Source organism: Kryptolebias marmoratus, linkage group LG15, assembly GCF_001649575.2.
Source record: "Kryptolebias marmoratus isolate JLee-2015 linkage group LG15, ASM164957v2, whole genome shotgun sequence".
Lineage (NCBI taxonomy): Eukaryota > Metazoa > Chordata > Actinopteri > Cyprinodontiformes > Rivulidae > Kryptolebias > Kryptolebias marmoratus.
The window spans coordinates 6,740,711-6,764,046 of record NC_051444.1 but is presented as its reverse complement, the minus strand read 5'-3'; the positions used below and the strand labels follow the sequence as shown (position 1 = coordinate 6,764,046).

Sequence of the window (23,336 nt, the reverse complement as noted above, 5' to 3'; positions counted from 1 at the left end):
TCTTCTGTTTTAAAGCTAATTCTGGAGAATTTAATAAAGGCTGAGAAGGCTCTGGCACTGAGTGCTACTTTGTTGGATTTACCATGAAAATCTCATTTTCTCTTCTGTGGGCATATTTCTTTAAGAAACCTTTAATATTTTTCAGTTATTTTTGTTTTACAAAGCAGGAGCTTTACAGGAGCTTAACTGGAACAGTTTACAAGCAAATACTAAATTTAATGTCTGTGAAATATTGTGTTTTTTAATCACCAAAAGCTTAAAACAATAGTCTTAGATTGTAATGAGCCACTGCTGACTCATGGCCTATTTTCTGTGTTTTCACTGTCAGTCATTTAACCCCCCCCCCCCTTGTGTCAGATACATTTTGTGTTAATGTCAGCTTTGATGAGAACTAAGAATTTGCGTAGTCAGATTGTTACATGAACAAATACTCGTATCACCTGCTCCGAGAGAGCAAGAATGAAATGAACGACTGAGAATACATAATCAGGATTTTACATTTAGTCATAAATTACCTTTAAAGGTCAGTGTCTCGGCTTTCTTTGCTCGCACGTTATGCTGTTGTAACGCACGGGGACGGTTTCAGGCTGACTGTTTAAGAAGAACCGACTTCAAGCCACTGCCACGCTATAAATGGATTATTAGTTTTATTATTATTATTTGAATTTATTTATTTTGTTTTCTTGTTTAATTATTTTAAAAATGTAAATTAGGTTTATTCTAATAAATCATCTGAGAAAAAATTGTTAGATTATTCTTGCAATTTGAACATTTCCAGTTGTGAAATATACATATTAACACACTGTTTACATTATTATTTGTTACATTAGAATAATGACTGTTATCAAAAGTAATTTTTCACACTTGAAGTTAAAATTACTGCCCAGCTTATGGAGACCAAGTGAAATATTTTAGGATGGAGCAAATAAAACAAGCATTTGTTTAAATGGGACCTTTTGTGTTTGGGCTTTCCTGTCTGAACTCATAAAGCTCCACTTCATGACTCGGACCTTAGAGGCCAAACCGGCGGTGCGATGTAGGATCCAGAAAGCAGGGGCCTTTTTTTGTGGTTAAGCTGTACGAGGGCAGGCAGGGATAAATAAAACACTTAACTAAAGCCAGCCCACCCCCCCCTTCTTTTCTCATCCAGACTAGAAGAGAGAGTCAGGCTGTGGAGAGGAGAGCGCTGAAAACGCAGGGCAGCTCTCGACTGTCACGTTAGCTCGCTGTTAAGCCATGTGGAATGATATAACATTGACGTCACAACCCAGTGACGTACTACAGGGCGATTGCAAAGAGGGGGGGGGAAAAAGAATTAGAAGTCTTATTAATTGCGTAGTAGGATATAGCCTCTGCCTGGAGCAGTGGAGGCTGAAAAGGCGGAGAGGGTTTAGGTGGAATAAGTGAAACGGATAATTGGACGTCAGGTCAGCTTTTTCATTTAGAAAATCAGAAAAGAACCTACAGGCCTTTATTATGTTTTAGTTCACAGTCATTTATTGGAGGGTTTTGTAAACTGCTAGGCTTTTTGCTGGGTTCTGCAGCATTTCGATGTTTGTTTATAAGCACAGTAGTGTAATTAAACCAGATATTTATTAGTAAATTAATGTTTAGCAAATCCTCCCTCATTAGTCTATAGTGGGTTAGATCTATTGTTGTGTTGTAGTTTAGATAAATGGCTTGCATGCCTGCAGGATCCTTGCTTACTGAGCTTTAGTTTAAACAAAAAATGTAATGTTTAGGTGGTTTTAGGAGGAATAAAATAACGTAATTAAATGTTTACTGCGTACACGTGTTCTCTGTGGAGATGAGCTCCTCGCTGCATTTATGTGTCTTCAAGCTCTTCTGCTTTTATCAAAACTGAATCTCTGTCTGAACAGTGTGTGCACAACTCAAGAGACCTGTGTGTGTGTGTGTGTGTGTGTGTTTGCAGCACATAGTCAAATAAGCAGTGTTTTATTCTCGTGTGCAGACAATCCCCCACAATGCTCATCATCTTTTAAAGCCTTGAAATAAATACAGCCTGATTGCATATTTAAAATAAATGTAAGAAAGAGATTCAAATGAAACCTTGTTTTAATCTGACCTTCTCTTTAAACATTCTGATCACCTCTGTCTAATTTTACACTGATGTTCTTATTGTTTGTTTATCTTTATTTATATAAGTGTTTAAAAAATTGTCAAAAAAAAAGCACAATTCTAGCCTGGTAATTTTTTGTTTGGATTTTATTTTCATTTAATATAGATTTTGTTGTGGTAGTCGCCCCACTTAAAGAAGTAAAAATATACATTTTAACGTAAACATTTTCGTAGGAAAAGATAATTGTTTTCTACTTTTTTACTTTTGCTTAGATATTTATCAGTGTTGGGGATTTTTCTTCTTAGCCTATAGGGAAATAAAACAGCTCTAAAGTAATATTTTGACTTTTTTTTTTATTTTTTTTTTTTACACAATATGGATTATGTCGATTTTTAGAAATAAAATGAAAGTCTTTACTGAGTCTCATAAACAGGACTCGAGGTGATGAAATGATGAAATGTGCCCTGAGCTGAGCTGTTTCTCTGAAGGACAATGTCGTGTGAAGTTCACTTCACTGCTTTTTTTTAGCTTGTGTTGCAGTCGCTGATGTCACATGTTGATTTGATTGTATAGATGAGCATCTTGTAGGTTAAAAGCAGAGTCATTTCTTCAGCTTCTAACATCCTAAAACGGACCATATTTCATTGCTTCGCTGGCTCAAAGTCGGCTTTGAGTGACTGGCTCCCGGTTGTGGCAGCTTCTGTGAATTTAGCCCGGCTGCCTCTGAACGTCAGAACTAGTTTGCATAGGTGGTGCTTTAAATTTTTCATTGCGGCAGCCGAGCCGGGAGAAAGGGTTAATCTGAGCGAGACTGTGTTTGGCTGACTGCAGAGTGAAACAGGATGCAGCGACTGCATTGTCAGCCTGCTGGTGTGAGTGCAAACAGATGAGGAAATGCTGGAGCGGGTACTCCAAAACTCGGGTTGCCCTGGAAACGGTTTGCGTCATGATCACCAGCAATTAGCTTGCAGCTCTTTAGTTTTCATGATAGGTCTACCAGAGCTTAGCCTAATGACTCTGGTGTCTGAAGAACCACCTTCGAACAAGGGCTCATGAAATCTAAGTGCAGGATTTTATTTTCTCTCCTTACCGAACATTTTGTTTGCACAATAGGCGAGAAGTTGCTGTTATTTGAAGACACTGGTAGAGAGGTATCTGTTTTAGTGTTGAAAGCTGTGCCACACTGTCTGTTTTTGCTCTAAAATAGCTCGAAGCGATGTCCCGACTCTTTCGCTACTGTTCCAATTGTTGGTATGTTGCTGAGCCCCAGACATTCGGGTTGGTGAATGGGATGCTGAGCATTCACCGTCAGCCAAGTTTGAGCTGATTAGAGCTTTTTTTTTTCTTTCCCCCCCTTCTGCAGTTGTCGTGCTAGCCTCCTATGCTTTGCTTGTTTCCATTACACCAAAAAAACAGATAAACAAAATAAAATTCCTCTGTAAAATGGGTAATAAGAAAGTAGTCCCAAAGCTGCCAGGTTTCTGTTTGTAACAGAGTAAAGCTTTTTCCACCTGACGGGGGGGATTTTTTATTTTTTTGTCTCGCACGGTTTTAATAACACCAAGAGGTTCCCGACCATCCAAACATTTCAGGTAGTCGCGTAGCGTTTGAGTCCAGAATGAGCTTGTTGATTGTTTGTTCGGTCCGGTGACTAGGCGGTGGATGTGGTCGAGGGGTGGCTCGGTTCCATCTGACTGCTGCTGACATACGTGGAGGGAGCCCTCGGTTAAATCACCACAGCCGGATAGAAGCCGAGGATGTAGTAAATTTACCTGGTATTTAAATGACTACATACCATAGGTTTTACTAACTGTTAATAGTTTCCAGGCAACTTTATTGAAATGACATAATCCTTTCCGTCAGTTCTCACCACAACATTGTAAAGAGAATCTCTCCAAAATGTTACTTTCTTCACTTTTTTGTTTGTCCTCTCTATCTGTCTCACATTCTCTCTGAATTTCTTTCTGTCTCTCTCTGTGCGCCTCTTTTGAAAACGGTGTCAGCACTGCTGCTTTTACACCAAAAGGCTGTTGCTAAGTGACGGTTGACGTCAGCCGCAGCTACAGAGGAGGGCTTGTGTGTGTGTGTGTGTGTTTAGCAGCTGAGGGCAGATCCCACTGAAAAGGGCAAAAAACTGAAGCACTATTAGTCACTGCAACTCCAGCAAACAGGATCACCATTTCCAATAACTGTACACAATTTATTCCGAGGGACACGTGTTGAAAAGTAAATCTTTCAAAGAAGAATGACAAAGTTTAGATAATTTTTTTTTTTTTTTTTTTTGAGAAACTGCTCTTGGCCAGTCCCCACCCCTTTTTCTTCACTTTTTCTTTGGTCTGTCGCTGTCTCCTTTGCTTTCTCACTTCAACCCCTCCATTTTATACCCCTCCCCCAACACACACACACACACTAAAAGTCCACTCCTCATCATAAAGTCCGATATTGTAGATGCGTTTTGTTTTTGCCTGACAGAGGCATCTAACTGGGAGCTTCGCTGTGGTATGAGGGTTGTTCGAGGTAATCGCTTTCCAGGAGCCCCTCACTCCCTGCGCTCTCCACATCTGCCCCATTCTTTCTCGTGACAGCACATGAAGTTTGACCTGTTAGAGCATCCGAGACAAAGAAATGATTAACAGTAAGAATAAAATTAACTTTCGCAACGCCTAAACTGCAAAAATTGTGGTTATTCAGGTTTTTCTTGCAGCATGCTGCGTTTTTGTTTGCCTCGGTGCGGGAGATGTATCCCTGTCAGGAATTTTGCATAGCCCTGACGCAGTAATTTACCTGTCCCAGTAAAACACAAGACCCGTCTGTCTGTATCAGTTAACGGTACGTAATCATGGCTGATAAGGGTCACCGCAGAAAATAAACACACACACCGGGAAGGACTACAAGTCTATGAACCAAGATACGTTTTACCAGCCGTTGCATTGAACTCACAGGTTGTAGAGTGAATGAGGCAGAGTTTTAATCACCCCACCAGCCCCATTTTTCAGCTCACGCACACCGTGGCTGCTCAGAACAGTGTCTGTGCTTTGTGGCCTGTGCGAAAATATTATTATCCCTGATAAATACGCATACAGGGTCTGCAAGAACGGTTAGGAGGGATTTTAGAAAACAATCAATCCATCATAATGAAAGCAAACTGCACTTCTTGAGAGCCTTTTGTTAAAGACGTGGCTAAATATGCAGAAGAGACATTACATTAAATAATACCAGAGATGCTCTTGTTTCCATCCTTGAGATTGAATTGGGTCCCAATTAAGGCATTTTGTTGTTTAATTGGGATTGAGATCAACGAGTGCCCCTCGAATCTTGATGTCTGTTTCACATCAGCTGAAACAGTTTTATGTAGCACATAGCTAATTAGCATCTCAATATAAGATGCCAAAAACGCTGCATTTAAACTTCTATTTAATGCTCACGTTATGTTATAAGGCAATTACCAGTCAGTGTTATAGAACAAAATGCTTTTTTAAAAAGTTTAACTTTGTTCATGTTAATGTTCCCTTTAATGTCTGTAATATTAGGCTTAATGTGATAAAATAAACTTTCTTTAATTGGTTTTAAAAACATTTTCAAGAGATGGAAAATATGTAAAATAGGATTTGTTAAAAGCTTCTTATATTAATTTTATTTATTAAATCTTTATGTGATAATTATTTTGTTGGTTTTGAAAATAGAAAAGCGGCTCTCACGTAGAAGGTAAAAATAAATCAGTTGAAGGAGCAGCATGATCAAACATTCTTGCTGCATTGTACAGATACTGAGCTGTATTTTAATACTTTTAATGTGTTTATTGCATAACTTTTGCTTCTGGGCTGTTAGAATTTGCAAGCATGAGAGTTATACTCTTCATCTGCAATGATTTGGATCAATATTAGGGACAATGAACATTTTAATAATTGTATAGAGTTTTCTTCCTTACAGTATTACTGATATCTTTGAAATGTATTGCCAGCTACAGTCAGCCCCTCTTTGCCCTCCCCCCCTGTCGGCGCCGCAGCGGAGGATCAGTGGTCTTGCGGCCACAAACTGACAGCAGGCAGGGCGGCAGACGTGGGGCATTAGTCGGCTGTTGGTGGCTGGGGGTGAGCATGGGGGGGATTAAAGATGCAGCATGTGCGTCAGAAGGTGAACTCTAACGGGCTCACTGATCATACAGAAAGTTTTGTGTTACTGTTGCTAAGTGATTGCACACGTCAGGTCATCTGTTTGCACAAGTATAAAAACCCCACAGGTTGAGAGCAAATTAAAAATTAAAAAGTGGCACAAAATCCATCTGAGTGCTTAAAGGAAGTGCATGTTAGCTCTGGCTGTTGCATCCTTCTGCTCTGCTTGTTTTCGTGTGGAAATAATAGGTTATTTTTTTACATGTTGAGAATTTTTTTAAATTCACTAAAGAGTAAATCAGTGACTCTGATAATTAAAAAAAATATATAATTCATAATATTATTATTATAGTAACATGTTAATGTTATATTATGTTATTATATTACACTCTTACTATGAAAATTAAAAGTATAAATTTAGATTTAAACGTTATAAAGGATTTTATTGCATTTGATTCAAGTTTTAGTTACATGATTACTTTATTACTTGTAGTATTCATCAATTTTTTTGTAGTTGTTTAATTTATAGTTTAATCTCAGACATTAAATGCACTTAATCACTGTTTGACTTATTACTCCATTTAAATTCATAGTTATTTAAAACGATCAATCGATTTGTCCTGAATCCAGTGTGTCTGGTGTTTTATGATAATAATTTCCAGTAATTTAAATGATGTCACAGTTTACATAAAAAATGTTCAATTATAAACTTTAAAAATGCATTTAAAATAACATTACAAAGGGGATATACAGGTGTTTTCTACAAGCAAGCAATATATAAAATGTATTTTTTGACCCGAGCAGAGTTGTTCTGGTATTGATGTAGGGACTCGTTCTAAAGTCAACAGTGCTGCAACATTAAAATGCCTCGAAAGTACTACAAGAAAAAGATATTGCATACACAAATCCAACTGTGTACATGTAGGCCTAACCTTTGTTCTTCTCTGTTTAGTAAACCGACTTTAGGTTTGTTTGTGTGACTTTGAGTCGTTGGGCAGTCAGTTCCAGTATTTATGCATTTCAGGTGATCTAGGAGCACTCAGAGCTCTGCGTTTATACGTACACGTATAAAATGTCACTCTGAGCTGGGTGCAGCAATCAGATCTGCTCACTGTCAGCACAAGTTGCTGAGTCCGCTTGTCTCTGAGATGAGACTCTGATCGATTGGTAATCAATGATCCCCGCCACTGTTACTGACAGGTGACTTTGTTCAAACTTGTAATCTGCAGGATTTTTAATCAGAAAGTAGACAGTTGCGGTAGTCTGTTGCAATCACCTTGTAGCTGCAGCTTCTCTGTTTGCTTTTATATATTAGTTTTTAACTGTTGTTTAAAATGCACTTTGTCTGTTTAATGTAATGGGCAGGGCTGGCCTGGGGATTTATGTTTGTTGAATGCAACAATAGCAGAAGATTAGTATCTACAAATAAATTAAATATCCTGTGCTCAGTTGTTGAAAGAGGAGTCATGTGAGTGATGCATCCTGTGATGAAGGTCAACTTCAAATATCCTCCCTGGAATGCTTTTGAGACTAAATGGCAGAAAAGGCTATTGTATTTAAATTCAAATATTGTAAATGAAATCATTTTTAAAGCCAGGGAGGAAAGTGTTTCTTCACTGTGCTGTTGTGTACAGCACTGCTTAGGAGTTACAACCTATTTAGTTACAATGTGCTTGTTGTACTAAAGCTTAAATTTCAGAGAATGACGTGTTCAGAATGATTTTACAAACACCATTTATTGTCTAAGACACTTGTTCTTCTTCAGTCATGTTGGCCCTCAGCTGGTCCTCTTAACTTTTCTCCTTTGACTCAATACTTGCAACCTCACCGTCTTTGTCTGTTTCTCTCTTTTATGTTAATCCAACAGCAGGTCCTTTGTGTTTGGCACTGGGAGCACTCTGGCCTCATGGCACAGTGACAGTCTCACTTCATTATTTGTTCGCTAAGCACCCCGGGCTCCATGATGCGAAAGACCAAAATACCCCACCCATATACACGGCCAGGATGGATCCTTCTCATGTTCTTGGATGTTTGAGGAAAAGGCATTTTGTGGAACGTTGCGTTGCTGTAGAATTAAGCCTCTAACCTGTTGGAGCGTTGCAAATATGCGATTTGCTCCTGTAAAAATGTTCAGTCAAAAAATAGATTGTTGCATCCTTCAGTAAACATGAAGCAACATCATATTCTCATATCACTCATTGTCCTTTTATTATTATTGTTTTAATTGCTGGCTTGTCTTCAACAACAAGTTGTTTTTGGCAGCACAATCAGACGTGCATTTTATTGGGGTTTTCATCAGATTTGGATTTGATGTTTGGCTAAAAAAATGTTGCACTTTGAATTAGAGGTACAAACTTGACTAGAAGAGCCTAACAGGTCAAATGCTTTTGTAAAACCATAAAAAAGTGTAAACACCAAGCATTGTTGTCAAACTTTTAATACTTGACTCAATGCAAAGCTTTAATGTTTAAAGAACTCCCGTCATTTATAAGCTGATCATTTTGCAAAGTATATTTTTACTTTTAGCTTTCATAAGTTGTACCTTATTTTTTCATGTTGTGCATTGCTGCAGTAACCTTTCTCAACTTTTCATAAGCTCTTTATCACTTTTAGCCTCCCTTTTCAAAGAGCCCAACATCCTCTGATTGGTTGGATGATAGTTTAAAATGGTGTAGAATGTTTGATTGCTGCTATCTTATTATTTGATTTGTGCCAAACTACCCAAAAGGCGTGCACTGCAGGCGGTGATGTGAATAAGCAATGAATTATATTGTATTATATATATATAGGGCTCCATGAGTTGTGCGATGCAGAAAACAGACAGGGTGACAAAACTGACTGAGTATAATGAAATTCACTATAAAATATGCAACCTTGTGGAATTTGCGATTATATGTTTCAACAAATCTAGGCTTCCTGGAACAACCCAAAGGTTTTTCACACTTCACAGTGGTGTTCACGGCCTGTTTGTGTGATGTTACTGTCAGGGCTCAGTTCTCCTCCACACCTCAACAACAACTGATGGAGGGAACGGAACGAAATCCAAAAACTTTCTATAAACTGGGAGAACAATTTCTGTACGTTTTGGTGACATTTGAAGATTAGTCGGGTAATCACAATTTGTTTCTGCGGCTGCATTAAGAGTCGTATCAAAATCGAGAGGAAGGAAACGAGTGTTACCTTATCACTTCAGCAAACTCTTCCAAATACAAACATGACCAGCAGAAATGAGACATAGATGTGTCTGAGTTTTGTAGCTGTATGTGAGGAATCAGATATTTCCCTAGAAAGAGTTTAAAACATTATGTTGGTTTAGGTAAAGTCTTGGTCAAAGCTAGTTAACTTAACCGTGTTATAGTGGCAATTAAAGTTTGCCAAATTTTAAGGACAAAAACATCAATCATCAAAAAAAAAACCCACAAATGTTTGTTTTGATCATCACTGTTGGTGAGTCAAATAGGACACAATAACAATACAATAGTTCTACATTATATTTATATGTAACAAATGTGAATTATAGGGTGAAAACTGTATATAAGTTTATATAGGAAATGCTACCATTTTACAAAACAAAAAAAACTGTTTATTTAATGTACTATGCTTTATTTTACAAAAATAAATCTCTCACTGTTCCCTCTGTTTCACTTTCTCAACATTTCTGTTTTAATGATAAATTTTAAGCACTTTACCAAAGCACCAAATGTACCGTTTACCTGAAACACTTTTGATTGTTTATATAATTAAATTTGTCAACGTAACTTTGAGATATTTTACTATTGAATTGTTAACATCTTATTGAACCACCACATAATCAAACATTTAATAGGTGAAAAGGGTTGTTACATTATAAAACTTGGCATTTAGAGAAATCAGAAAGGGGAAAAAAAATGAATTTGGAAACAAACTAATGGAATTTCATAGAGCCATAATATTATATATTCAGCTGGACTTTCTAGACTAAAAAAGAGCTTTTTTTAAGACATTGTGAAGAGGTACATTCATGATGCTGACCCACACCTTCACATGACAAAGACATGACACAGAGTAAGAAAGGACCGGCTGAAACATGGATGGAGCTTCTCACTAAAATTTACACAAAAAAATGAACTTTGAGTTTGGTAAAATTTAAAGAAGTTTTATTAGCAAGACTTACTGATGTAGAAATGCTTCACAGTGGCCTGTTCTAGATTGATTTTGACCTTTAACTCTAGAAGAATACAACATCAGGCTCCGTTAGCAGTTTTGTGAATGTGAGACGTAAAGGCAGAGAGAGATGTTGTTCACAGCCAGTGTTGGTCACTTGCTTGTAAATGATTTACTTACCCACTGTTGTGGTGTCTTCTCTCACTGTTCCCTCTGTTTTACTCTCTCTACTTCCTTGTGAACTCCTCCCACCAGCGCTCAGCCCTGATGGATGGCGTTTGTGTTCACATGCTTGTTATTGGCCAGAGCTCCAGGGCTCAGGCGTTAGCTTGTGTTTATGAGAGGAGCCTGCACTGATTCCATGATAAAACCAGATGTTCCCTTACAAGGCTTTGAGCCTTCCTCATGCAGCTCTTATGTCCATATCAGGTAGAACCTTCCTGTTGTACTCAGGTCTACCAGCCACTAAAGTGTGGCCCACTCTGGTGCTCCACCGTGGTCGAAAAAACACTTTGTGTAAAGGACATGTCGACATCTTGGCACTTTGACAGGAAGAAAACTGTAAAAAAAAAAAAAAAAAAAAGACTTCATGTGGTCAGCATATAAAATGTATTATTTACTCTGATACTTACATAAAGTAAACGTACCTAATTGTCCCCATGGGGACATTTTTCTTAGGCTATAAAATGCCACATTATAAGGACAATATGTTTGCTAAAACTACAAATAAATATTACATTTGAAAAAAAAAAACCTGTGAAACAAATATTGTGATGGTCCTAAAATCTAAACAAACAAACAAAAAAACACACTAATAAGTAGTTTATTCTCTTTTTTATAGTCATTAATTTAACAGAAATGTTGCTCGCTGAACAAAAGTCAAATCTTTTGAAATAGAATTATGTGAAAAGGTTATAAACAATTAAAATCTTAGCGGCTGTAGGTGGCTCTTCGATTGGCCTCAGTCTGGAGAAACCGAGTTTTTTTTCTGACGGGACTCACGAGCAAATGTCTTCTCCAAGTGAGGTCAAGATCAAACTCAATTGCTGCCATCTTAAAACCAATCCCATCTGAAGTTCACAGCAGTTCCTGCAAATGCTATTTCTTTTCTATCTTTACATCATTGTCAGTTTTGCATTACATGATTTTATACATAGAATCTTTAAGTTATTTACAAGTCCAAATACTGGGAGTTGCAGCTAGCTGGCTGTATTTTTCAACTAAGACATTTAAAACACACGTGCTGCAGCAGCTTTAATTCTAAGATTGGAGCAAATATTACAATGAAATTTTACACACATTAGCTTTTGTGCTTATCTCATAAATTGTAACCTAATATACCTGTAACTAATATCAGATCTGCTCAACCCAAGAGCATTACAAACCACAATGTAAAAAGTTCCCAATTCTGCGTCAATCAGTCCTTCACTTTGATGATTGTGAGTCACACGAAACGACCCTGTTCTCATTTTACAATATTCTACGTGGAATATTAGCTTGTACAAATTTGAGTTGACAATTTACCATAAGGCATTGTGCAGCTTGGTTGTCTAAGTTAACAGCATTAGTGTTTCAGTAGATGGGCAAGAGAGAAAAGACTGATTGGTAGCAGGAGATACTGCTTTAAGAAGAGGAAAACATTGTAACAACAAATAACAGTTCATAACACATTGTTGTGACATAAACCACATTCAAATCGTACATTCTGTCACTTCCAAGGTCAGTGCCCTTTATTATTTTTTTGTATGTTACTGTTGGTGCATCCGGGGTATTTTATGCACTTGCAAATCAGCAAAATTAATGCCAGCCGAAAGAACTTTGAAAGGTACTTTTCAGAGTATTTACACTTGGCTCTGTGCCATCGCTCTCCAAAGGTCGGACATGTCTATATTCTTGCCAATCTCCCGTGATAGCGATAAATTGCTGCATTTCAAGTCAACAGAAAATTTCAGCTCAGATAAAGTGTAACCTGCGTACACAGCCTGCACTGCAGCCTGCCGGGAACTATTTATAGGGGCATGATTTACAGAGTGGTTTCCAGTAACTGTAGGGTAAAAGTCATGCATGGATTAAGTCCTTTTACATGAAATATGTTGTGTTATATCAGCTCACTTCTTTTCTCAGTTTGACATTTTAAAAGTCCTTAATATTAAGTCAGTCACCGAGTTAACTGAAGTAAAAGTTGTTGTTTTTCTAAATTACTTCATACAAGTTAAAGACATATATTTAACATATGTAGAATGCCAACCTTGACAACGTCTGTGTTTTACAGTATTTGACAACTAGCTAGGACAAGGTTTCAAAATCTTTGTTCAAACAAATCTTCAGCTGTTTATTCAAGTGGGCTTTTGGAAACACTTTTAGCACTGACTGAAATTAGATGGAAAGAGAAACACGTCAGTCAGATTAATTTGTTTTTCTTTTTATAGTTTAGTAGCTCTTTAAAAACACAGTAAGTGACATGCAAACTGCCAGCATTGGTAGCTTCCTGCTCAGTGTTGGTGTGTCGTACAGTCAAAAAGTTACAGGCTGTTTGAGCAGAAACATGCCATTGTGGGAAAAAGTTCATCACTGACGCACTAGGGCTGACCTTATTCATATTGTGGCATTTTTGTTGTTCCTGCACGTTCTGTTTGTCGTTATGCAAGCCTCACTCTGTGTGGCCAGCAGCCAGCTGAAGATGTGAAATCTGTGTGAGCCAATAGTCGAAGTTAGATTCAGATATTTTTTCTTGGCAAGCTGCAGTTTGTTCATCCTCACAAAACACATTGTTGTCCATCTTTATTTGATTTTTTTTGTTTTTTTCCACAAAGGTTTTTTTTTAGCAAACAAATCACTTTGGTGTTGTCCATGAGAAGATGTGGCTGTAAATTCAACAAACAATATTCCAGTGACTTAACATATTTAGCTTAGTAACAATTGAAAAAATAAATTCAGAATAAGAACTACAGTTTGTTGCCTGTTATATATAAATCTGCATGGTAACTTTTGCTGGAAGATCACATATTTAATTTGTAGAACCACCTAAAATGCCATAAAAACATCACCCTGTTCTGACACATTTTAAAGCAATGCTGCATGTCAACACTGCAGTTCTACACCACACCTTCCATTCTGTTACACCACGGCGCATTGCAAAACCATCTAATGTTGTATGACTTTGCCAGGTTGATTGTGTGATCAACTGAAAGGTGCTTTGGACTAAGAAGAGCATCATCAGGTCAACTCAGAAGTGTCCAGTAGCAATGTAGAACTGTGCTTAATTAGAAACGATCACTGGCCCTACTCGGGTCAACCTGGTGCCGGTTCAGAATCGTTCTATTGGGAGACCCCGCACACTTTCAGCTGGCTTCTCAAATCCTAGCCGAGGTTCCAAGAGAGCCGAGTCGAGCTGAAGATTTGACATCAGCAGACTGCAGGCCTTTTATTGGCCAGAGAGCGATGTCGATCGTGTTAAGAGCATTTCCATCTCAAGAGACTCGCCACTTTTAAAACCTCGCAACCATAGCGTTCGTTTTTGTTATTTACTTTTTTAATATATCCATTAAAACAGCATCTTAAACCAACAGCATGGAACTATGAGGAGGTGAAGACGTTTCTGTTCTTTTTTGGCTGACAACAGAATCCAGAAGGAGCAGGACCAAAAGGACCCTGTTTACTGTCTCCGACCACCGGAGGGGAGGTGGCCTCGACTCGGCCACAGCATTTTTTGGAACCCTTAGCAGAGAATGGAGAGTGCTTTCTGACTTTATTTCACTTATTTTCTTGTTGGTAAGTTTCAGATGGCCGCGCTATGATGACCCGCCCACATCAAAGTGGCATTCATGGAAAACTACCAAGACCATGTAGAACCAAGTTGGGTTGAATTAGGGCGAACCAAGTCGTGCTGAGACTAGGAAATTGAAGAACAGCTTAAGTGAAAGAATTGGCAAGATGCTTTATTACTTATAACTCAAACAATCTTGTTTTAACCAGTGGAAAGGTGATTCCTCAAACTCTACGACTGGCACGCAGGAACTGATTTTATGCTGAAAATGTCCTTCCAGAAAGCTCATGTGACAGATTCCTCTGTCGTTCTGGGAACGTGCATCTGTAGACTCATGGCATCACAGACAATAGGAATGCATTGCCAACTGACGTCAGATCAGTTTAGGATGAGCTCAAGAATTTTTTCAAACAACTGCATTGATAACCATCTTTCTGCTCTTGACATCTTAGACTTGATTTGTGGCATGTTGTGTTCCTTTTTTTTCACCTTTTAACAATACCATCGTTCACTATAGCAAAGCATTAGCAGTCTTACTCAACATACTTGTTATGTAAATTTGTTAATCTGCCCGTTGATCTTTAAAATGTTTTGTGTACGGCTCTACTCCTCTCAGAAAAAGCAAAAATCCTGTTGTGTGTTAACAGTCTGCTTAGAACTTTGAGTAAAAAAAAGAAAAAACAGTCCGCTGTTCCTGAGATAGAAAATGAGAAAGAAAGATATAATGTTTCCAACTACAACCAAGTAGGAGTTTACTTTTTTTTTTTTTGAGGAAGGAATGCTTTTTCAAGTAAGACCAGACCCATTTGGATGTTATATTTCAACTGATCAGTCATTTAGTCTTGTCCAAATTCTTTTGGTTTCCTGTTATTTTTGGTGCTATAATTAGATTTAGTTCCAGTTAGATTCAAGTGACTTCATAAAAACTAACATTCTTGAACAACTCAGAGAACAATGAGCTCCAGAGCTTAACTACTTTCTAAATTTATGGAGTCATTTTGATTGCAATGGTTTCTAGATAGATAGTAATTTTGTCAAATCACATTGGGAATGCTGTACAAAACAAAGACTTGACTGAAAGAAAACCAGTTTGGCTCTTGTTTGCAACTGAAGTAAATTTCAACCAAATGTTTGTTTGTTCCCTAAAGGTTTTCATTCATAGTTCATACCAAGAACAAAATGGAGTCCTTACTGTGTTGTGAGTGGGTGTGTATTAAGTCCAAGAAAATAAACCAGAGGTGAAAAAATGCCTATTAATAGGAACATCTGCTAAGATTCAAGAGCTTCCCCCTCTTCTGTTAGATGCTTTGGTTTGTTACCTTGGTTCAAACAAAAACCTTACTAGTTTTCCATTGGTTAAAAATAAGCTATTTGGTTATTCTTTTATCTTTTTTTCTAAAAGTGCTTGCAGATGGAGCTTTATTTTAAACCTGTTGAACACGTGCCCTGTTTTTTTTTTGTTGCTGTCATTCATAATTTAGAATGTAAAAGACAATTGTACTTTGTAGAACTAACAATTGTAGGAACTTAGTGTGGCTGCTACTTGAGAGAAGGTACTTTCCTTGCACATGAAAAACATCTATGATTTGCTCTACAGTGATTGGTCTAGACCAGTGGTTCCCAAACCTTTCAACTTATGATCTACAAAATACCAACAGCAGAGTTTTTTGACCCAGACTTTGGTTGAATTGTTCAAACATTGCTAATTGCCCAAAAGAAACAAAGACATAATGGTTACATTAACTGTATCAACCACCATTAGATTATTTCTATCCATATATATTTATACTTTTTATCTCTTATGGCAAAAATATAAAATATATTGCAGCCATTTTTAACCCTCGAGAGAGAGAAGTAGAGAGGCCCTTCTAGCTTCGGGAGGGTTAAAACAAAGGTAATTTCTTGAAATCATCTCAAGTCCTCAAAGCTGGTGCTTCATAATCCACAGTGGGGCCCCAACTTCATTTGTTTGCTTTTATATTGTGAATTAGTGAGTCACTACAAACCTGTAAAAAAACAACAACCACTCAGCAACCAATTCTATGAAGTATTTTAAACATGTAACATCTGGATAGAGCAGAAATAAAATCACAGTATATATCTATACGACAAAAACAACTTGTTTATCCTCTTGGTTCTTGTAAACATAACACATATTTAAGGTCACATATAACAATAGTTGAATAGTAGAATAATAAAGTAGTCAAACTTGACTTATTTAACCTTTATTTAACTAGGAAGTCCCATTGAAATCAGAGCTCTGTTTTACGAGGGAGACCTGGCCAAGGAAGCGGCCATCAAATCATAAAACATACCTAAAAGATAATTTGAAGTTATGCAGGGCTGATAAGATAGTCTTTTGGCTCATCTTATGCCATTCTTAAAGCAGGTGATTATGTTTTATAGCAGGTAATACTTTTGTGTAACTAACAGGGATATAATGAGACACTGAACTCAAGATTCAGTACGTACCTTACTTTTGAACTTATGGTTTGGTGCGTTCCCGGAACAAAAGAGGGAAATCTTTTTGAACTACCACTTCTTCTGGCACTTTATCGTTGAGACTAGAATTTTGCCATCTGGCCTCTCTAATTTCCATCTAAATACTGTCTCTTCGAGTTGCTCGACCAGATGTGTGCTTGCGTGTTCATAAATCAAGCGAGTTTGCAGAACATAACTTTCTGTCTTCTAGTCGGGAATGATGTTACGCTCAGTTACTGTTAAGTAACTCGCAGTGGTCCTGGTTGTCTGTCCATTATTTGTGAGCACAATCACAGAAACCTTGGATGAGTCATGGACAACGGCTTGTTTGTCATAAAGATCTTATTTAAGTTTGTGCTGGCGAAAATGTTGACAAGTGTAAACTTAGTAACACAGTGCTCTATTACTTTCAGCATGTGTTTAAACTTGTGTTATGGAGAGCAGAATCTGGTTCCACGTCATTGGTTTTGCTTTGATCTTGTCTGAATTGTTCGTCAGGGGCTTCTCGAATGTCAACGAGCCGTTGGGTTTGCACTCTCGTTCTTTTTCCCCCTCATACCTGTAATGTTTACATTTGAGTCCTACTTTTTTAAATAAGTGATGAGGTTCTGTGTTGAACCAGTTACACAAAACAACTACAGATTACTTTTGTTCAAGTATCCACCTGTCTTGGCTCATTATCACTGTTGTATGCAACACGAACATACTTTGCAGTGGCTTAGGTTCCTCCACTACATTTCCAAAGTTTTGAGATAAAAACTCTTGAGTTAAATTTAGTAACACTGACAAGAGTTCTGCATTGTACTGTATGATACTACTGACTTAACCAAGATTAAAGGTAACCCATGTGTAAACGGTATTACACTAGCAAACATGTATTTATGTTCTTGGCAGTTTGCACAGTCACTTTTATTCCACGCACCTTGTAATTGATGCTTCTTGTTATGACAGGCGCTCAGGCCCCAGATGCATGTTAGTGCATGTGTTGGGCTGAACCTTTTTTTTGCACTAAGTTTATTGACTAACAATAGATAAGAGAAACTTGTATTTGTTTGCATAAGCAATCTTAGTGGTATTTACTAATAAGTTAAGGTTCTTTTTTCAATAAAATGAGCTGTTATGGTAAAATTTGTAACCACCTGCTTCAGTGTTCTTTAGAAACAGTCTGTATTATGATCATGTACAGGTTGATGATTTCTTTGGGGTTCAGTGATAAGTATACTCGCTTTATTGTTCAATAAAATCACCTTATGGTAAATTCAGTCTTTTTAATAGCTCAGTTTACCCCAGTTGTTTTTTTTCTGAAATTGGCCCTAATGCAGTTGTGTCTTACTTGTTTTGTCTAATTAGAACCGGACTTAGTCATAAGTGTTTCCCGGTGATGTTGGGAAGTAAAGGAAGGAAAGCAGTGCTCTCTTTGAGAGGTAATCGCTCTCTTGGTGTGGACCTTGCTCTCATTATCAACTGTTATTTTCACCATACCTTTTGTTTGCTTTACCCCAGCCTACCATGTCCCATTCAGCCTTTTTTCCCCTCAACTTTTTAAAATTGAAATTTTAGTGATGTAATTCTTTCAGCCAATCAAACCTTTTTATAATTTTCTTTCTACGTTGGGTAACAGAAAGCAGATCAGCCCCTAAGATACCCTTAATGCATTATAACTAAAGTTACAATGCTTTCTTCATCCTCTTTATCCTGAACAAACATGGACTTCTGTAAACATCTGTCATTTTTGTAGGAATGTAATTACATATAAAATTGTGTGAAATTGTATGTTATTGTTATGAAAATGATAGGGAAAATAAAAGGACGGTTAAGGAAGCTCCTTTTACAGTTATAGTTCCCAGTATTTTTTGGTGTTGTTTGAGCTTTTATCATGCTTCTACTGTTTCTAGTTATAACAAGTTTTACATAAAATAATTTTTCCTATCAGACAAACAGCTTACAAAACATGGAGCAGTTGCATCTTATCTCTTACAGAATAATTCAAAATGTAATTTAAATATTGTACAAATATCTATATTTTGTATTATTCACAAAATGAGTGCTTAAAGAACAAACACCAAAGACCAAAAAAACCGAAACAGATCGGAACTTGAAGAAAAAGAAGAAAAAACTTGGATGAAATGAAACTTCCAGATGCTGTGTTGTGCAAGCCCACTGGTCCAGTGAAGTGGTAGATGAGTGTGAAAGAGAGGGCTACATTTTGAACAAGTTTCTTTCCTTAGTCAAAGAATTTTTCATCGTCTTGCCATGTTGCCCTGATGATACTGGTGATAGCCACATGGGCGTAACCATCTCCAGCACCCTGAGTTATCGCATCGGCCCTGTTGATCTGTGGGGTGCTGCTGAGCTCAGGTTTGGAACTGTGATTGTCTGGCTGATTCCTCTGAGCAAAAGCAACATTTTTTTACACCCTGTTTTTCTCCCTAATGTGCAAACGTAATTTGAAGTGTATTTTTTTTTTTTTTACAAATATAAACAGTAGAGCATCATGTTTTATTGTTTAGTGTGTTGTTGCATATAGAATGGAGCTTTTTAGGAGTCTGGCGAGGTCAAAAGTTCAGAGACTGTTTTATTTTAATCCCAGTCTGCTCCCTCCGTCTAAGCCTCAGCATTGTGATCCAAACACACAGCTCTTTTCTGGCAGTTAAGCTGTTTCCAGGCAAGCAGGACACACGACTGAACACTCCCCAGACCTCTCCGATGCTTAGCTAATCACCTGAATATTAGGCGTGTAAACCTGTGTATTGTCTCTCTGGATCATTTGGTTTTCGCTGCGTCTCGACGGCCAGTCTTCGTGTCAGCATGCACACGTGTGGTGGGATGCTGACGCTGTATGTCGCTGCAGACTGACGTCAGCATTGCTGTGCTCCTCTACATACAAATGTCCTTCCTGCCTGCCTGCCATTGATACCTTCTCTCCGTCTGAACCCCACCCCCTCAGTCTCCTATTAGCATGTTTTTATCACTTCTAGCACCTCTCACACTGAGGAGCCAGGCTAATATGACACACGGGTGTAACTAACTGGCTGTCTAATAGCTTGCACAGGTTTATTGACTCCTGTTAGGAAATATTTACGACCCGTCTCATGTTGAAGTATTGTGTGTGAGTGAAATTTTGTGTGTGTGTGTGCATGTGTGTTGGAAGTTATTTTCATATTTCCAGTTTCTGATGTTTGTAATTAGGTTTTATGTTGTAATTTCTCAGTAGACATCTCTTTCTGTTTGCTTTGCCGTGCATTTGTGAAAGTGTTCATACTTATAGTGTTGTCTTTTTTTCTTCTTCTTCTTTTTTTCCGCTTTCTGGAAAATCCTGAACCATAAATTATCTTTATGCTTGTGCTCTCGTGGGTTTGCACGCAATGTCACCCAGAATCACACATGCATGAGATATGGGCAGCTGTAAAAGTTTAAAAATAGAGAAATTAAGGAAAAAATACCCCAAAAAAAGGACAATAACTTACTGTAAAGTAGTCTGTTGGTATAAGTCATGCCTTCGGATGTTTATTGGGTTAAAGAGGAACTTAAAGAAAAAAGGTAAAGAAAATGTAAATATATTTAGTCATTCTTCTTACCAGGTTAAAGATATGGATGATCAGTTGATTTGTATTTATTCAGTTGCATAAAAATAAATCATACAGTACTTTTTAGAATTTAGAGTTTAGAGTTTATTGGAAAGATGGCCAAGTATCAGTACCCTCTTTACTTAGGAAAATTTATGTTTACAGGTTGGTGTATTTTTTTGTTCAAGCAAAGGTTTTCATCAGATAGCTAAAGAAGATCTTCTGTTCATTGAAAGATTTTATCTCACTGCTTGCAAAAACAACTTATCATAAATATTTTTGGTCTTGGCACCCACTGCAGCAGTTAAGTAAAAGCACGCTGTAACGGTTGACAGACAGTACATGTAGTACTGTCTGTTTTATCTCGTGACACTCGGTGTCAGGAGTGCACGTGGAACCTGCTGTCCACCTGTGTCTCACTTTCTTTTATTTCCTCTGTTTCTAGTTCATCCCTCCTTCAGTCGGCTCGCGTCTCTCCGTTTCAGTCCTTCTGATTCTCTCTGTAAACAAGCAGAAGGCCAACAACTCTGTCCTCCGGCCGTCTCCCGCCATCTCGTTGCCATGGCGTATGGAGCATTGTTTGCTGGCCTCTATGTCGGGTTGCCATGGCAGGGCTTATTTGCCATATTAAATGTTTGGCAGCATTGTACAGATGCTGATGACAAACACCCAACATCCTACTTTGACCAATGAAACGGGTGCTGATTAGAAGAGGACCCACCGATCCATTTAACAACAAGAAAGATGAATTTTATCTGCTCTGTGTAGCAAGTTTAAATTTAAGTTGATGTTTGAATATAAGTATTGTCACTTATGTTTTCTTAAATAATTTAAAATAGTCTTGTAACCTTTGATTGTAATGAGTTTTTTTATCCCGTAATTTAAAACATTTTACAGAAAAAAAACATTTTAGTCTTTAATCTGTAAAAACAAATTTAAAGTCTTTCTAAGAAATAAAGTGATTTCTCTAAATTTAGTATCTCATGTTGTTCTGTCTGAACTCTGAAAATCACTACATTTGACCCCATCTTTTATATTTATTTTCACACTTTAATGGGACATAGTGTGGCCTAATAATGCCTGAAAGTAAGTTGTTTGCTTGTGTTTACATGTTAGAAAGATGCTTGTGGTATTTGTTGCTTTTCAAATACGGCTCAGTCCTCTCCCTCTTGTGGCGCAGAATCAAATTGCAGTACATGGGGCCAAAAATTTAAAAGAATACTTTTTTGTGTGTCCATTTGTTAGAAAAAGTAATCCACCAAAGTTAAAGTTGTGTAATATTCAGCCTGCCTCAATTCTGTCTTGAGTAATAGTATCTATTTGATTAGTATTGCAGTCACACTTGACATTGGAGATCGGGTTATTTCGCATTCACCAACGTAGTGTTGCACAACCTGTGCCAGCTTTGACCCCACACTGTTGTGAAGTGTGAGTGCTCCCGTGTGGGTACCAACAGATAGCATGAAAATGCAGCCGTTTGACGTAGTTGAGGCTTGATAAGATCTCATAACTCTATTGTAGACGCACCATGGTGGTTTTAGTGGTTTGTTTTTCTGCTTTTGCTTTCAGTGAAAGGCCTCAGTCTGCCGTCGCTCAGCCCGGGTGCAAAAACAGTACCTGCAGTAGGAAAGTGCATTAAGGGGTTCAGGAAATCCGTAATGTAAACTGTTACTACACTGCGTGTTTAGATACCGGGCAGAAGAAAAAATAAAATAAAAACTTGAAGCTGTGCTGCTCTCCTGCTTGGCATGCCGGTGCCCTTTTTGTCACAGGTGGCTCCAAGTAGAGCACCGGTCAAAGGCCAAGTTCCTTACATGTGTCGTATTATGTGTAAAAAACAAACATTCGTACCGTGACGACATCTTAGTAACGGCTGTCTTTTGTTTTTCAGATGATCTTATGGGACTGGGATCTGAAACACTGGTACAAACCACAGTATCAGGTCAGTACAATTGTTTTGGCTTACATCTTGAAATTTACAGGAAATCTTCCTGTTTTCAAAACCAGGGATGCTTGCAGTTGAACCAAAATCACCTTTAGGACATTTAGTTCTTTTCCCCACATTTCTTTGCTTGAACATTGTGTAAAAAGCCTTGCATACAATGGCCTTGGAATCATTGTCCTGCCACATTTTTATCTTACTTTGACATTCTATGTACTTTTGGAACTATTTGTATAATCCCTAAAAGAATTTAACTGTCAGAGGCCAAAAGTCATTATTTGTTCATGTTCCTGACATAAAGTTGACCCAGTCAGAACATTTTTTTAATGAAAGCGATCCTAAAAAAAAAAAGAAGAAGAAGCGAGGATTATATTGTGATGGATTGCATTTACAATTTATGGGATTTAACTTTTGATATAAGCATAGTTTCCTGCTTTCCAAATGGAATTTTGACTATTTTTTCAAACACTGAAGTTGTTATTACTGTCTTCTTGTGTAAGACCCTGGGATTAGGAGACAAGAGGAAAGGAATGAACTGGGAGAAGAAGTTAGAAATACCAGCCAGGTTAGCTACGTGAAGCATAGATTCCCCAAAGACGCAACGATGTGTTTGTAAAACTGTCACCCTGTTAGAAGAGACAGAGACGCCCGCTGACGGTGCTTCCCTTCTCTCTAACCTGCGTGATGCCTGTCTTCATGTGGCAGGGCGCAGTGAGCGGCAACGGTGTGGATCTCTCAGTCATCAATGAGGCGAGAAATCTGGTGTCAGACCTACTGATGGAGTCGTCACTGCCGCCAAACACCACTGCAGCTCTGCGCAGCATCTCCAGCCTCTTGGGGACGTTTTCAGGCTCGTGCCGGCCCAGGGTCAACCCCTTCACGCCCTTCCCGGGTTTCTACTCTGTAGAGGCAGAGGACTCTGTAGAGAGAAGTGACAGGAAAGGCATAAAGGTGGGTAAAAGTTTTACTAGAGCTGTAAACTAGTCCTCTATCTACTTTAGGTGTTGATATTGATAATTTATTGCTTTATTTAGGCTATTTAAGTGCCATAATGCTTTACAACGTATAACAATATTAAAGACTGTGGAACAAAGTGCATTAGCAACTCCCAATAATGTTGGTAATTAGCTATATGAAATGTTTTGTTGCAAATCAAGACTTTCTTTTGCTTTAGTAGACACTTATCGGGTGTGCTGTGTGGTCAGTCTGAACTTGGCCAAAGTTTGAAAATGCTTGTTGCTTTTAG

The 23,336-nt window shown here is 37.9% G+C and overlaps 1 protein-coding gene across 1 annotated transcript in view; it reads left to right on the top strand.

The window, feature by feature from the left end:
• The window catches only part of pde3b (phosphodiesterase 3B), a 44,923-nt gene that overhangs the window by 5,575 nt on the left and 16,012 nt on the right, over positions 1-23,336 (top strand). The window contains exons 2-3 of the mRNA XM_017442006.3: positions 22,040-22,090; positions 22,796-23,041. Of these exons, the coding sequence (XP_017297495.1) occupies positions 22,040-22,090; positions 22,796-23,041 (297 nt within the window). The remainder of the gene's footprint in view (positions 1-22,039; positions 22,091-22,795; positions 23,042-23,336) is intronic.